The sequence below is a fragment of the Lotus japonicus genome, chromosome 2, assembly GCF_012489685.1.
Source record: "Lotus japonicus ecotype B-129 chromosome 2, LjGifu_v1.2".
Classification (NCBI taxonomy): Eukaryota; Viridiplantae; Streptophyta; class Magnoliopsida; order Fabales; family Fabaceae; genus Lotus; species Lotus japonicus.
The window spans coordinates 82,026,959-82,041,757 of NC_080042.1; the positions used below are offsets into that span (position 1 = coordinate 82,026,959).

At 35.8% G+C, this 14,799-nt stretch overlaps 1 protein-coding gene across 2 annotated transcripts; it reads right to left on the reverse strand.

Moving 5' to 3' along the window:
• Nucleotides 1-2,246: 2,246 nt before the first annotated feature.
• LOC130740240 (replication protein A 70 kDa DNA-binding subunit C) lies at nucleotides 2,247-6,771 on the reverse strand. 2 transcript variants are annotated; one of them, XM_057592771.1, is made up of 2 exons: nucleotides 6,439-6,771; nucleotides 2,247-5,093 (listed from the first exon to the last, which is right to left on the reverse strand). In XM_057592771.1, exons 1-2 carry the CDS (start codon nucleotides 6,684-6,686, stop codon nucleotides 2,504-2,506), a joined length of 2,838 nt encoding a protein of 945 aa, XP_057448754.1. In that variant the 5' UTR covers nucleotides 6,687-6,771; the 3' UTR covers nucleotides 2,247-2,503. The 2 variants fall into 2 exon arrangements, with proteins under 2 accessions (XP_057448754.1, XP_057448753.1); XM_057592770.1 differs by lacking the exon at nucleotides 6,439-6,771 and adding an exon at nucleotides 5,418-5,967.
• Between the last annotated feature and the right edge of the window lie 8,028 nt (nucleotides 6,772-14,799).

Below are 14,799 nucleotides of genomic sequence, written 5' to 3' on the forward strand. Positions count from 1 at the left end.
TGAAACATGCTAAGAGTAAACTCGATTCTAACTGAAATTGAACACTTAAAACTAGAATTCCCATTTTAATATTTACATGATTTGTGTAAATGGAGTTATGGATGATTTGTGTAAATGGAATTATAGATGGCATACAGAAGCTGAAGCTGGCAACAAATTGGTAGGATGTCTGGTTTTCTTGTGAGAATTCCTACATTTTTATTTAATTACTGAGTTATTTTCCATTTTTTTAATAAAAATAAAAATTAACACCTGGCCTCATTAATCCCATGTGGCATTGCCACATGGGCCACCGGAGCTCCGGCGTTGACCCAGAGCTCCGGAGGGATGAAAACCAAATTTTGTGGCAAAGGTTAGGGACTAAAACCCACCTTTGCTCCGGCGAGGGACTAAAACCAAGCATTTGGTAAAGGTTAAGGACCAAAAACTTATTTAAGCCTAAAAATAAACTCAATACGGTCTTGCCAAATTCCAAAATCCTCCAAATTGTTGGTTTTGAGCACCCCATATCTTCCTTGCATTTCATTACCACTTTCATAAGCCGGCGGCGCTGCACTGTAACGAGGGCAGTCACTTGCCCAGTGACAAGTTTGATAGCATTTTAAAGCATTCACTAGAGGCAACACCTGCATTTGCACTATTGTTGAAAGGCTGCGTGGGTGCTGTATTTCTGGGTGCTGGCTTAGGCACTCCAATCAAGTCACATTTGTCCATTAAAATATCTAGATCAATGATGACAATAATCATGTTTATACATAATTAGCCACCAAAATCATCATTCAATCAACATATTCTCAATAGTAAAAATTTCCAAAAGAAATAATAACTCATCCTTTACGCATTCAAATTCACAAGTGTTCAAAATCGCGCGAAGATGAACTCACATGCGATTTGCAACATGGTAGCAAGAGCTTAACAATGGAGCCTATTTGCAACTTTCCAGAATGGACCAAGTCGTTCTTGTGAGGGGCGAGCATCCCTTGCTGATAGAGGAAACCGTCGGAGACGACAACGCGGTACCTCCTGAGGGATCTGTTCCCCTGTATCTGCTTCAAGTCGATAACTTGCAGCACAGGCAATTGCTCGGAAGTGAAATTGTCAGTGCACATACTGGTTATCGCCCCTTCTGTCAAATTCACAACAGCCATTGTAATCGAAACCCTAACGAATTGATGTGGAAGTTGAGAGTGAAAGAAAGGGGTTAGAGAGAGAGAGAGAGAGAGAATTTGAAACCCTAGAAGGTTAGAGTGATGGAACTGGAAACAAATTTAAAGGCGCCATAATTTTCGTTTTAAAAAAAAACCGTCAAATCAGTTAGATATAATATTAAGCAAACAAAATATTAATTTAATCTATCTATAAATGACACAGTTTTAGGATGAATCTAGGGGTAGTTTTGTCAAGTGTCATATGAAGAGGAAACAAATGATGCTCACGATTTGCTTAAGAAGTGTAAAATCGGATCCTGCCATTTGAACACTCTCAGACCAGATTCAAACTTTTTTTAAAATAAAATCAGGAAAAGAAAATGTGCACTGTAATGGGGGGGGGCAGCTCTCTAACATCTTTAACCAACTTTAACAAGCAACATTTTTAGCCTTCTTGCTTCCTTTCTCCATTTTTATATGATGATATGACTTTTGAAATACAACATGAAAAATCATTTTTCAGTTTGATCGAAGCTTGACTTTGATAGTGGTTGTTATAAAAGCTTATTGCTTTGGCAAATGTTACATATGAGTGGGCAAAAATATATTTTTTAGAGTGCATACGATGCAAGAGCCTCATATGTATATGTTGATTTTCTAATCAAGAAAATGAGGAAAACAAATGCGAAGAATTCTGTGATTATGTAAGGGTTATGGGAAGAGGTGGCAATGCCACTATATTAGGCTTTCCTAAATAGAGCAATCCAAAATTCAGGGGAAAAAAGCCTTTGTAAAGATCAAATTACAATTTTTAATGTTACTGTTAAACCTGGATAATCTCGAACATTTGTTTGTTAAAACTCAATGGTGCTTAATGGATCTTTAACCCCTGCGCACTCCCCATAGTTTTTTCATTGACAAATGTATATTTGGATACACGATAAGAAAAAATAGTGAGCTAAAATTATGGTGGACAAAAGCAATCTCTCTTTTGTTTTAGTCCACCATAATTTTATGCACAAAACAACCTGTGTGTGTTTGGATATCAACCAAACCTCACTCAAACTACATGAAAAAATCCAGCTTTCCAAAGACAAATGCGAAAAACGACATGGAGTACCATTAATGACCAAAGGAACGTAACTTAAAAACAAACACATTCTTAATCAAGAGGCTTTTCAAGGCTCTTTTTTGTACCATGGCAGCATCGAGAAATGCCACATCAGTAGCACATAAATATGACAACTATATTTACACACTTAACCGTTTAGACAAAACTGATCATGTAGAAAGACTTGACTTGAAACAAAATGACAACAACTTAAAAATAAACTCAAGCACGGTCTTGCCAAATTTCAATACCCTCCAAATTGTTGCTTTTGAGCAACCCCATATCTTCCTTGCATTACATTACCACTTCCATAAGCCGGCGGTGCTGCACTCAAACCAGGACAGTCTCTTGCCCAGTGGCCAGGTTGACGACACTTAAAACATTCACCAGAGCCACCACCTGATCCAGCAGTCTCTTGCCCATTACCGCTTCCATAAGCCGGCGGTGCTGCACTAAAACCAGGACAGTCTCTTGCCCAGTGACCAGTTTGATGGCATTTATAGCATTCACCAGAGGCGACACTTGATCCAGCAGATACCCTGCTATTTGCGAAGGTTCCTCCTCCCACAGCCTGTCCAGGTTGACTTCTGAGATTCACACATTGAGCAGAGCTATGACCAGAGCCTCCACAATTGTTACATGACATGTATGAGCCAGTAGCAGCCCCTGGAGAAGCAAAGGAACTGTTATATTGGTTTCCACTCTGCCCCATTTGGTTTCCTGGCATCCCATAATCTCTGCTAGCAGGAGTGTTGCTCCTCATAGGGGTATAAACTGGTACCATAGCTTGTCCAGTTTCAACACTCAACAGTCCAGTATTATTGGTGACAGAGTTAGTAGTCACACCTTCTGCTTTCTCAGACTTAAATTTATCAATCAATTCCAAGAGAAATCTAGATTCAGATGCGAAGTTTACCTTCTCGGCTTTTACAACAGTTGACTTCACACGTTGTTCATCACTCCAAGTTTCCTCCTTTACTTTTAACTTGAATACATATTTAGTGAAGAGAACCTTACGGATGATTTCTGCAAATCCTTCATCATCTTGTTCATCAAATTTCAGATGATACAGATCTTTCGCAGGCATACCCAAGATCTCCTCACCACCCTCCTGGAAAGCAGTCACCCATGTTACGCCAGTGTGATCCTGTATCTGTAATTGCAGAATGTACCTATAATCACAAGCATCAGTAGACTTATCACACCTGTCACAGTGCCATTTCCCATCTCCATTATTGGTAACCTTCTTGTTACATTGTCTATCCCCAATCATGATAGGACAAGCTGTGTAGCAGAAATTATCAACTTTAATGAATGAAACACTTGCACAGACAGATATCCAATCAGGTTTCTCTGAAGTCCCTAACTTCTCATCCTTAATCTGGGATATAACCTTCCGCACATCAGTTTTACCAGCACTAGAAGTTTCTCTGGAAATAGAGAGACTTGGGACATTCTTCCCTTCATTGTCATACCATTGTCTCAGTGTAAAAGCCTCTGCAAAATCAGGTTCTACAAATAGCTGGCTAGTGGCTATGGTGCCGACAGACTTCCCGTTGAAATCATTTACTCTGGCAGCTTTTACTGCCAAAACTGGAAAAGCCCCAGAGTCACAAATACTTTGCAGTGTTTGTCCTTCAGTGTTGCAAAAATTACCCCATAAGGTCAATTCAGCACTTCGGCCAGACATGTCTTTCAACTTGAGAGTTCTCTTCTGTGTTTCAGTGCCATTTTTTCTCATGATCGAACCTGTAGGACTAATAGAGGTCACCACAGCAATCACATCCACAATGCTGTTGTTTTCCATACTCTCGATATCGCTTATGGGACGAAAATTAAATGTCTGCTTTGGAATTAAGTTATCATCCTCGAGGCACGGCTGTATAACTGATGTGATGTCAAGGGTTAGCTCTTGATCATTACGAAGGTGATTGAATTGCTTTTGAGCTGGCTTTACACTTCCCCTGGATATCAGATAGACATTGCCAGCTTCAATTGCATTATAGAACTGATCAGCCACAGCATTAAAGCAAGTTGCCCGAATTTCTCCCCCATCAGAATCCAGAAGATCAAAAGAAAACACTTTTCCCTCACCTCGAGCATTATGATAGGCCCTCAGTTCTCCCTTAGCGGTTACTCTGGCTTTAATTGTCCACATATTCTGGTATGGATTCAATGCAGCTATCGGAATTATCCGGGGGGGAGCTTCATTTCTTCCTATAGGCCCTCTGTTAGTGTACATTGGAGATGGCTGTCGGTACATAGGCTGAGGTGTACGAGCATAAGAATTTGGCACCGGCCTTGAAGCCTCATATTGTTGGGGATTACGAAAACCTGTGTTCTGATCACCGTAAGATCCACCGTGTGTTGTTGATCTCGGCAAACTGGCTCCAGACTCTACTTTAGGATAAGCAGGAGGGGCATTAGATGCACCAAATCTTGCAGAGTCAGAACTGCTAGAATAAACACTGCTAGCAGCAGCAGTGGCATTAGATGCACCAAATCTTGCAGAGTCAGAACTGCTAGAATAAACACTGCTAGCAGCAGCAGTGGCATTAGATGCACCAAATCTTGCAGGGTCAGAACTGCTAGAATAAACATTAGTAGCAGGAGGGTTCACTTTCGGATGATCCAGAGAAGGCCCAACAGGACTTGTCCGAGCAGTCACGCCACCTGCATTTGCACTATTATTGAAAGGCTGCGAGTTCCCAGAGGTAACTCCTGATTGACCGGTAGCAGATTGTGCGCGCGCCCCATTTCTGGGTGCTGGCTTAGGCTCTCCAATCAGGTCACATTTGTCCATTATAATCTCTAGATCAATGATGATAATAATCCTGTTTAAAAATAATTACACACCAAAATCAACAGCCAAACAATATTAACATTTCCTCTCAATGGGCAACAATATGCAACAAAAAGCATTCACCTAGTGAGTAATACTATAAACCAACACAATATCAATTTACAAACTCCAACTACTATATAATATAATAGCCACCCAATTTCCAGATATAAAAAAACTCGTCATCGACGCGTTGACGCATTCAAATTCACAAGATTTCAAAATCACAAACATGAAACAGTGAAAATCTCTAATCTCTAATTTCATTAACTCAAATCACAAAAACTAACAAAAGAAAATGCGAAGATGAACTCACATGCGATCCCCGACATGGTTACACGCGAACTGAGTGAGCCTAACAATGGAGCCTTTTTGCAACTTTCCAGAATCAACCAACTCGTTCCTCTGAGTGGCGAGCATCCCTTGCTGGTAGAGAAAACCGTCGGAGACGACAACGCGATAGCGCTTAGTGGCGTTGTTCTGCTGCGTCTGCACGTGCTTCAAGTCGATAATTTGCAGCACCGGTTGCAATTGGTCGGAAGTGACACCGTCAGTGCACATAGCCATTATCGCACCTTCAGTCAGATTCACAGCCATTGCAATCGCTTGATTTCTTTCCGATTTCTGCGAAATTCAGCGATTGATAGAGAGAACCCCTAACGAATTGAACGAATCGGTGGAAGAAAAGGGGGTTACAGTGAGAGAGAGAAGTTGAAACCCTAGAAAGTGAGAGTGAGGGGTGGAAACAAATTTAAAGAAGGCGCCATTATTGGGTCCGTTTCGTGAACCGCGAATTGCGAAAGTGAAATTAATTGCGGAATAGACGAAAAGGGTATTGGAGATTTTTGGAATTCCAAAAGTGTCCCTTTGAGACTTCCTTAGGAAGTTGCACGAGTCCAATGTCTTTCTTTATACTCTTTCGTTCGACTTATTATTAAAAAAAATTAAATAAAATATCATAAATAGTAGTATATTCTAATTTTCCCAACTCAACAAAATAATTAGTAGTGTATTGACTGTATTCTACAATGGAAAAAACTTATATACAGTTGCTTAGGTACAGTTTGTACTGTTTGCCAATAAAAATATGACATGTGTAAATTTTTTCCACATCAGATTCAACAAAATTCCACCCACCCACCCACCCCACTTCATCTTCTTCCTTACATTCACGTTGAACTTGTTGTATCCACCCAAACTAGCAGCCCCAGACCATCAATTTAGATCTGATTCCACATCAAATTGATATTGTCCAAAAGCCAAACCCACCCTTTTCAATTTAGCCACCACAACCAATTTCACATCTGATTTAACAACACCAAAAATCTAAAGCTCACCCAAATTCAGGTTGGGAAGACGGTGGTGACCACGCGGTTTCCAATTCCCACCGGCGACATGAGCAGAGATCTGGGATAGGGGTGCTCGAGGCACGGCGTGACGGTGCGCCAGTCACCTCACGGTTGAGGTCACCGGAACCTTGACGGCAAGGCGGAGATCGGGCCCAGACGAGGTTGAGGCGGCGAAGGAAGGAAGGACTCACACAAGGGAGGGGACGATGGTCGCCCTTGGTGCGGTGGGGCTCCATTTATGCGGTTCTGAATTGTTCACTGTGAAGGAGATGGTGGTTTAGGAGGTGAGAGGAAGAAGATGGAGTGGGGTGGGTGGGTGGAATTTTGTTGAATCTGATGTGGAAAAAAATACACATGTCATATTTTAATTGGCAAACAGTACAAACTGCACCTAAGCAACTGTATCTATGTTTTGCCTTTCTAAAATTTACGAATTTATTATTTATATTGATGAATAATTATTTTTTTCTTCTACGCAATTAATATGTCATGTTCTACCTCTCATTTTGTTGGGTATGGGGACTCTGTTGTTCACAAAAAAATAAGAAATAACATTTAGGCTCGTTTTGGTATGTTGTATAATACTAGTATAGATCATGTTTGTCCGTGCGATGTACGGATACATTTTTATGAACTCAACTGTTAATTATAATTATTGGGTAATTATTATCTTATGTTTATGTTTAAATGTTCTATCTCTTATATTTATGAATTAGATTAGTTATAAATGTTAACTGTGTTTAACCTCGTCAATGTGTTCTTTGGCGCAAACACCATGAGAGTTTTTTGGGTTTGGATCCTCTCATGTGTAAAAAAACTTGAGAGTGTCAAGTTTCATCATCTCACCATTAATTTAATTTTATTTTATTTTTCATTTATTATCTACACAAAAGTTAATGATGAGATGGTAACTAAAACTTGACACTCTCAAGTTTTTTTACACTTGAGAGGATCCCGGCTCGAGTTTTTTATACTGTAACGTAAAAAACAATCTATATATATATATATATATGTAAAGCACACTTGAGTTTTTGCATTAAATACATAAGCCAAACTCAAGTGTTGCATATTAAAAGCATCCAAACAAAAAACATTGTAATAAATCTATTAAACAATAATTAAATTAAAATTGAAAAAAATTTATATTGTCAAAAACTATTAAACTATTTACATTAAATAAAAACATTCATAAACTTAAAATTTACTTGAGTTTTGTCTTTCACGATTTTTTTTTCGTAAACAAAATATATTATTGAATGATAAAAAAAAACATGAGAACAAGCTCTCTCATGATATGAGTCGAAACCAAACCAAATACAAAAAAAACATGCAATATCTCAACCTCTAATGTATTGTATTTCACAAATATTAAAAATTAAATTCAATAAAAAAATAATATTTATTAACAAAAATTTAGATAAAATAGTTTTAAAATTAAAAAGGCTAAAAAGCACTTTTGGCCCCTGATGTTTCAAGTTTTTGCAAATTATGCCCCTACTCTATTTTTGTCGATGTTTCTACCCCTCATGTTTTTAAACAGTGCACCGTCTACCCCTCCGTCACTCAGACACGTTAAAAAACTAACGGAATGAGCTGATTTGTCTTTTTTTTTTATATTATTTGGATCTGTCACATGAAAATTACAAGTGAAATTGGAAAAATTGGGCATGAGAGATTCAAACTCAAGACCTGTAAGTAGCAAAACATGCATTTAACAAGTTCAGTTACATACATAATTGATATATACATCAAGCAAATTTAATTGATATCATTTCCTTGATCATCATCAACTTCATATACTCATCTTCATCTCTCCAATCCACTCAGGAACCTCTCCTGAGAAAGCCTGAGTGACGGAGGGGTAGACGGTGCACTGTTTGAAAACATGAGGGGTAGAAACGTCAACAAAAATAGAATAGGGGCATAATTTGCACAAACTTAAAACATCAGGGGCCAAAAGTGCTTTTTATATGTAAATGAGACTTGAGTTTTACATTAAATACATTATATAAACCATAAAACTCTCATACCTTTGTAATAATATATTAAAAAATAATTAAAAACTGAAAAATTTGTATTGTAAAAAAATATTCAACCACTTATATTAATAAACAACATTCATCAACTTAAAATTTACTTTAAAAAAACACTAAAATTATCTTAAGTTTTGTATTTGACAAATATTAAAAATTAAAATTATTTAATAACAAATAATATGGATCAAATATGTTAAAATTCAAAAATGTCGTTAAAAGGTATTTAATTACTTGAGGAAGCATAATAGAGAAAAATAACAATAGCCAAAGTCGAAAAAATGTTTGTTGTGAGCGGTCTGACCTATCAACTTAACGTGATTGTAGACCCTCAATGTATTAGTCTCATGACTGTCGGATGTGAGAAAACATTCGCAAACCAAATAAGTTGAAAAAAACTAAATTTATAAGGTAATATTTTAGGCAATTTTTTGTCAAAATGCTATTTAAGTTATCACTTATTATAATTCAAAAAGTTGAAATTAATTTATTCTTCTTGGTCTTGACATGTCACAGTAAATGACTTTATAGGTAAAAAGTATAAAAAATGATATCAAAACTCATTTCATGACATTAAACACTTATTACTTAACATTTTTTACGTAGTTTAAATACTTAAAATAAACTTAATAATTTTTCATATTATTAAATAAATAAAAATTTAAATTGTTAAAATTATTTTTATGCTAATAATTAAATTTGAATAATATTAATTATTTATACAAAAATAACTATAATAATATTTATTGAAATGTCTTAACACAAATTTTTTTATTTATAAAAAAAATATTCTTATTTTTATTTGGTTAAACTATAATAATTTTTAGATAATGTTAAAAAATATTGTAAGTAAACCTGTGCAACGCACGGGTATAATATCTAGTTGAAATAGTATTTGACAACCCCTATATTTCATTGAAGTTATTGTTTTCATAAGATACAAAACAATTTAGAAGGTTGACCTCCTATCGACTTGTTCTTTATCCCATTTTTTACTGTAACAAATGTGATAATAACTAAATATGTAATAGATGTTGCTCAAATGTTGTTCAATTGAAATAGTATTTGACATTAATGTAAGAAATTAATTAAATCAGAAACACTACTTGTTGTAGAGATTATCAAAGCTCATGAGGAATCTGCTTGGTAACAACTTCAGAAGCTAAAAAGGCATAGTACCTTTTTTCGCTAGTTTCTTTACCAATTTCTTGTTTTTGTTTATGTTTCAAGGCTTCAACATCCATCCGGTGGTCTAGCCCTTTCTTCTCAGCCTGCATACGGAAGAATAAAGCAATTGAAATTAACCCAGCAAAAAGGGAAAGGAAACACTTGAATGGCAGTTGTCAAAAATTGTCCAAAGCACACAAATAAAATTGACACTGTTTATACTTTATAGTCATTAGTTGAAAATAATAATAATCAAAGAGCAAAACTTCTGGAACATATTAACTTAAGAGAAACAACTGAAAAGCCATAAGGTAATTCAAGACTGGTGAAAGAACATAATCAAAATCAATGCAAGCCCAACAAATTGATTAGTTGACTTGACTCACTATTTCATCCATGTGGCTTTCCTCATAGCTCTTTGAAAACAACTCTTAAGGAGTATATTTCAACTCTGCATAGCATAATATATGAAAATCAACTAATGCCATAAACAGAAATCACTCATAAATAAATGAAAAAATATAAAACAAAGAAAAAGCCATGATAAGTGCATACATTCCCAGTGAAGCTTCTGGTTTATCAATATCAGCAGCATCAAGAACCATGAGGGCATCCCACACCTGTTTATTAGATAAGAACAAATTCATCAAGTCTAAAGATTTGGAACACCACACATAATTATAAACAAAACTGAAGCAGCATATGTATTTAATTCTTTCATTAGATTCTGTCCAAATCATGTGAACAGTAACCATTGTTACACAACTTCTCCAACTGCTATACATGAAAATTAATCTTTTTTTTATATATAATGAGTGATGCACAGGTTGAAAGTTGAATCAGCAAACCGAAAAAGACTGAATGAATCGTACAAATAAAATTGAAATAGAAGTATACAACTCCTGTCGTAAAATAGAAACTTAGAAAACTAAACCACCTAAGGCTAAAAGCTAATAATCTTTATGATGATCAAGCTTCCCCGTTATAACTTTTACTTGACAGGGCTCAGTATATCACACTGCTTAGATTTGTATGAGAAAGAAGAGAGTAAGCAGAGGGGCAGAAAGGCAGTGCCTAATATCAAGGACATATGCAACTCAGTCTATAATACATGTTTGAAGTATAAGGAGATAAGTAGTTAAGATTATGAAAAATAACCTGCCATCAACCCAGGAGCACCCCAGTTGAAGTCAGAACCACTCTGTCTAAAACGATTTTTAAAGGGCAAAGCATTGCAGCAACAACTTTCACAGAAGATGCTTCAACTTCTATCTGAAACAAAAATGGTTCTCATGAGTTAGGTCAGCAAACTGCTAAGATGAAGCAAAGACAATTATACACAATTGAAGTATACCTCTTCTTTGCTAGCAGGTACAGGTACAGTATGGTGTGAAGCGTGGAACATGCTAAAATGGTACATACTCGAGTTCTGAAACCAGATTGCTAATTGAAACACATGTAAGAATGCCAATAAACTAAAAGGCAAGACAAAGAGAAGGTTAAAGAAACACAAAAAGGTTGTAATATACATACCAGTTACTAAATAAGAACTCTATTATCATTTTCAAGGTAAAAGTTGAGCCAACTACAACTTACCTTTCTCAAAGTGAGAACTAATTTTTTTTGGACAGCCTCCTTGCATCATGCAAACCAAGCATGCGTTATATGCACACACATGAAGTAATGGAAAATCAGGCTAGAGAAGATAAACACAAGAAAGAGTGGCATGTGAAGGTGAAGATATAATGATCATCATCATTGACAAAAGTAGTATAATATTCCTTGTTTATCAAGAGAGCAAAAGAAAAATTTAATAGTTTTAAAACACAAGTTTCAAAATGACACACTGCATTCCTCGAATCTTCAGAGTCACAACAAGTGATCTTTATTTTTTTTTTCCTTGTGTCTACTCTAAACAGAACAATTTTCATCAAGATTGATTGAGATTTGTCTTTTATGCATACTATTATAAGAAACCATTTGTTCAGTGGTAAATTTGAAGAAAAAAAAGAGAATTTGAGGACTGAATCTCCCAGACCCAAAATAGTAGAAAAGAGAAAGAAAAAAATATGAAAGGCAGTGTCCTCCATTGATGATTTTTTGGCAAAGAAAAGGATTGTTGGTGATTCAGATTATGAAACTTCAAGGATGTTCAAAGAAGGAAAATGATATATTTCTAAAACATGAAGTGGGTATTTTTAAACTTGATGTACTGAAATTAATTGAAAATTCAACTCTGCATAACATAATATATGAAAATCAGCTAATGTCATAAACAGAAAACGTTCATAAATAAATGGAAAAATACAAAACAAAGAAAAAGCCATGATAAGTGCATCCATTCCCAATGAAGCTTCTGGTTTATCAATATCAGCAGCATCAAGAACCATGAGGGCATCCTACACCTGTGTTATTAGATAAGAACAATTCACCATGTCTAAAGATTTGGAACACCTCACATAATTATAAGATAATTCTTTAGGAAACAAAATTGAAGCAGCATATGTATTTAATTAGTTCATTAGATTCTGTCCGGATCAAAGGGACACAGATAAAGATGAATAAAAAGTAAAAGAAATCAAAGAAAATCAGTAACAATAATGGTGTTGGTGACTGAGCTAGGGAAAATCAGTAAGAGAATCAGTAACAACCTGGGGAAAGGAAGGAAGGAGAATCAGAAAGCAAAGCAGTTAATTTGAAGAAAGGAAGGAAGGGGAAAAAAAGCTAACCACCAAGAGGAAGAGAGTAGGTGATTAAGCTTGAAAAGGGATAAAATTTAAACCTCACCAGTCAAAAATGTCAATACCTCAGTTTAACAAAACACCAAGATTACAAAAAACAACAGAGAAACTAAGAAAGAAAAAATAGTCAACAAATTAACAATACTTAATGAAAGAAATCAACCGATGCACAGAGATACACCATATTTTGAAGGAGTTACATAATACATATCTAGAAAAACCTAATGAATGAATGAATATACCAAAGGAATTGAAAGATTTTTTTAGATAAGGAATGAAGTCTGCACTAACCACACACATGACCAGACGTTTCTGCAAGCCTTTCAAAAGCAATTTCTGCCTCATCTGCAAGAGCACCCTACAAAAAAATGGAAAAGGCATAAAATATTAGAAGTTAATTAAAGATCACAATATCACATGACTCTAACTTGTAATCTTGACCATAAATGGAATCTACAGTTGAAGCATTAAAGAAAATGGAAAACATAACTCAATGAAGACTCAATGGAGACACTATAGAAGAGAGAAATAAAATAGCTACACATCCATTATTCCAGTAGTTTCAATCAGTAAATTTTAGAGGGGATTCACGGGACATCATAAGCTGCAGAGATAAAGGGGTAAACGATGCTAGTATTTATAGAGGACCTTGAGTACAAAAAGGAGAAACTCATTACCCTATTACCAGTAGCACATCATTTGCATATGGTTTAGGTAACTATTTGTACGATCAACTAACTATGGTATTTTAATCCAGATGTGAGGAAATGAGTAGAGGAGATGAACCTGTTGTTCCACGATCTTCGCTTCTCCTTCTCATACTCAACCGCACAGAGCACGCTTCCTCCTTCTCCTTCCACGATTTTCGCTTATCCTTTTGTATCCTTACCTAATAACCCTTTTCTTGATTGAAAGTTGTACAACATCGTTTGTGAGAAGAAAACCACGGGAAAGAGGAAACCTAGCAGATCAGTGAACAGTTGCTCGTACGCGGATGAGTTGTATATAGCGAAGAGTCTGGTGGGATGTGATGAGTACCGTTGAAAACTCGAAATCAGCAGGTAGAGAGGGAGAGAACACGCGATTAGAGACCTAGGGTTGATGAGAGACTCAGAGACGGTGATGAACAGTGTGAAAGGAAACGACGTCATTTTTGCTTGTGCGAGTTGAAAAAAAAATATAAAACAGAGTTAAGTCAAAGAAGGACACGTGTCGAAGTGTAATTGGAGGTTTTATAGCTACAGTAGTGGAAGAATAAGACGTAGTAGTTAAGGTATGATAAAAATTTAATATTATAGCATTTAGTCATACACTGTATAATTTATCATATTATTTATTGAATATAATCATATGTTTTGTGAAATATTGAATAATGGTTGATAGTAACAAAATGAGAATGGTGTTAATGGGTGGTGACGATGGTGGTGGCGGCATGAAGTGTGGGGATTGGGGATGTGGCTGTAGTGGTGACAGTAGCGATGCTAAGTGGTGGTGGTGATGGAAAGAGGTGGTTTTGGCAATAGAGGTAGTGGTGACAGAGGTGTGGGTCGTAACGGTGGACAATGGTGGTGGTGGTGGTAGTGTTGTGTAGGGCAATGGGGGCAATAGTGGCAATTCGGGTGATGGTAGTGGCATCTTATACTAAATAATTCCATATTAAATAATTTCATATTTTTGAAAATAATTAATGTATTAATATTGCATTTAATGAGTTTTAATGACATTAGAATAATTAATAAAAGTAAATTTGATTTTTTAACCATTAAAATATATGCTCACGAAGTATTTTTTTAATGATTATGATTATTTTTTATATAACAAAATAAATAAATAAAATTTAATGTGATATCTTATGTTCAAAATGATATCAAATATTTCATAAAAAAATTCATATCAAATAGTTTTAAATGATTGATTTGAAAATTAGCTCAAAATATTTATATTTTATGTTTTCGTATATAGATCTGGAAGATTAAAACGATTTTTGTATATTGATTCAAAGCATAACAAATTAGAAAGAAAAAAAAAGAATAAGAATGTAACTCGGATTAGAAAAAAAAACTTAATTATGTAATATACGTATTTAAAAAAGAAAAACGAGAGAAGAAATATAAAAATGTCTTATGTATGCCGACAAAGTACTCTAATTCTATCAGTGCATGGCGCAAGAACAATAGTAATTGAAAGGAAATAGTGGTGGTGACGGTTGTGGTAGTGGGTGGTGATGGTGGCAGTGACGATGGCGGTGGTGGTACTAGTGGCGATAACAATGGTGGTAGTGGTGGTGATAATGGTGGTAGTAGTGGCAATAACTATGGTGGTAGCGACGATGGTGGCAATGATGGAGCGTGGTGGTGGTGGTGGCAGTCGCAGTAGTAACGGCGGTGGATGACAGAGGCTATTGGTAG

Excerpts from the sequence above, each read along its gene's own strand:
- LOC130740240 (XM_057592770.1), bottom strand. The coding sequence starts at position 5,698 with ATGGCTGTGAATCTGACTGAAGGTGCGATAATGGCTATGTGCACTGAC. Across the intron at positions 5,094-5,417 it reads AACCATGTCGGGGATCGCAT|GATTATTATCATCATTGATC; the intron begins GTGAGTTCATCT and ends ATTTTTAAACAG.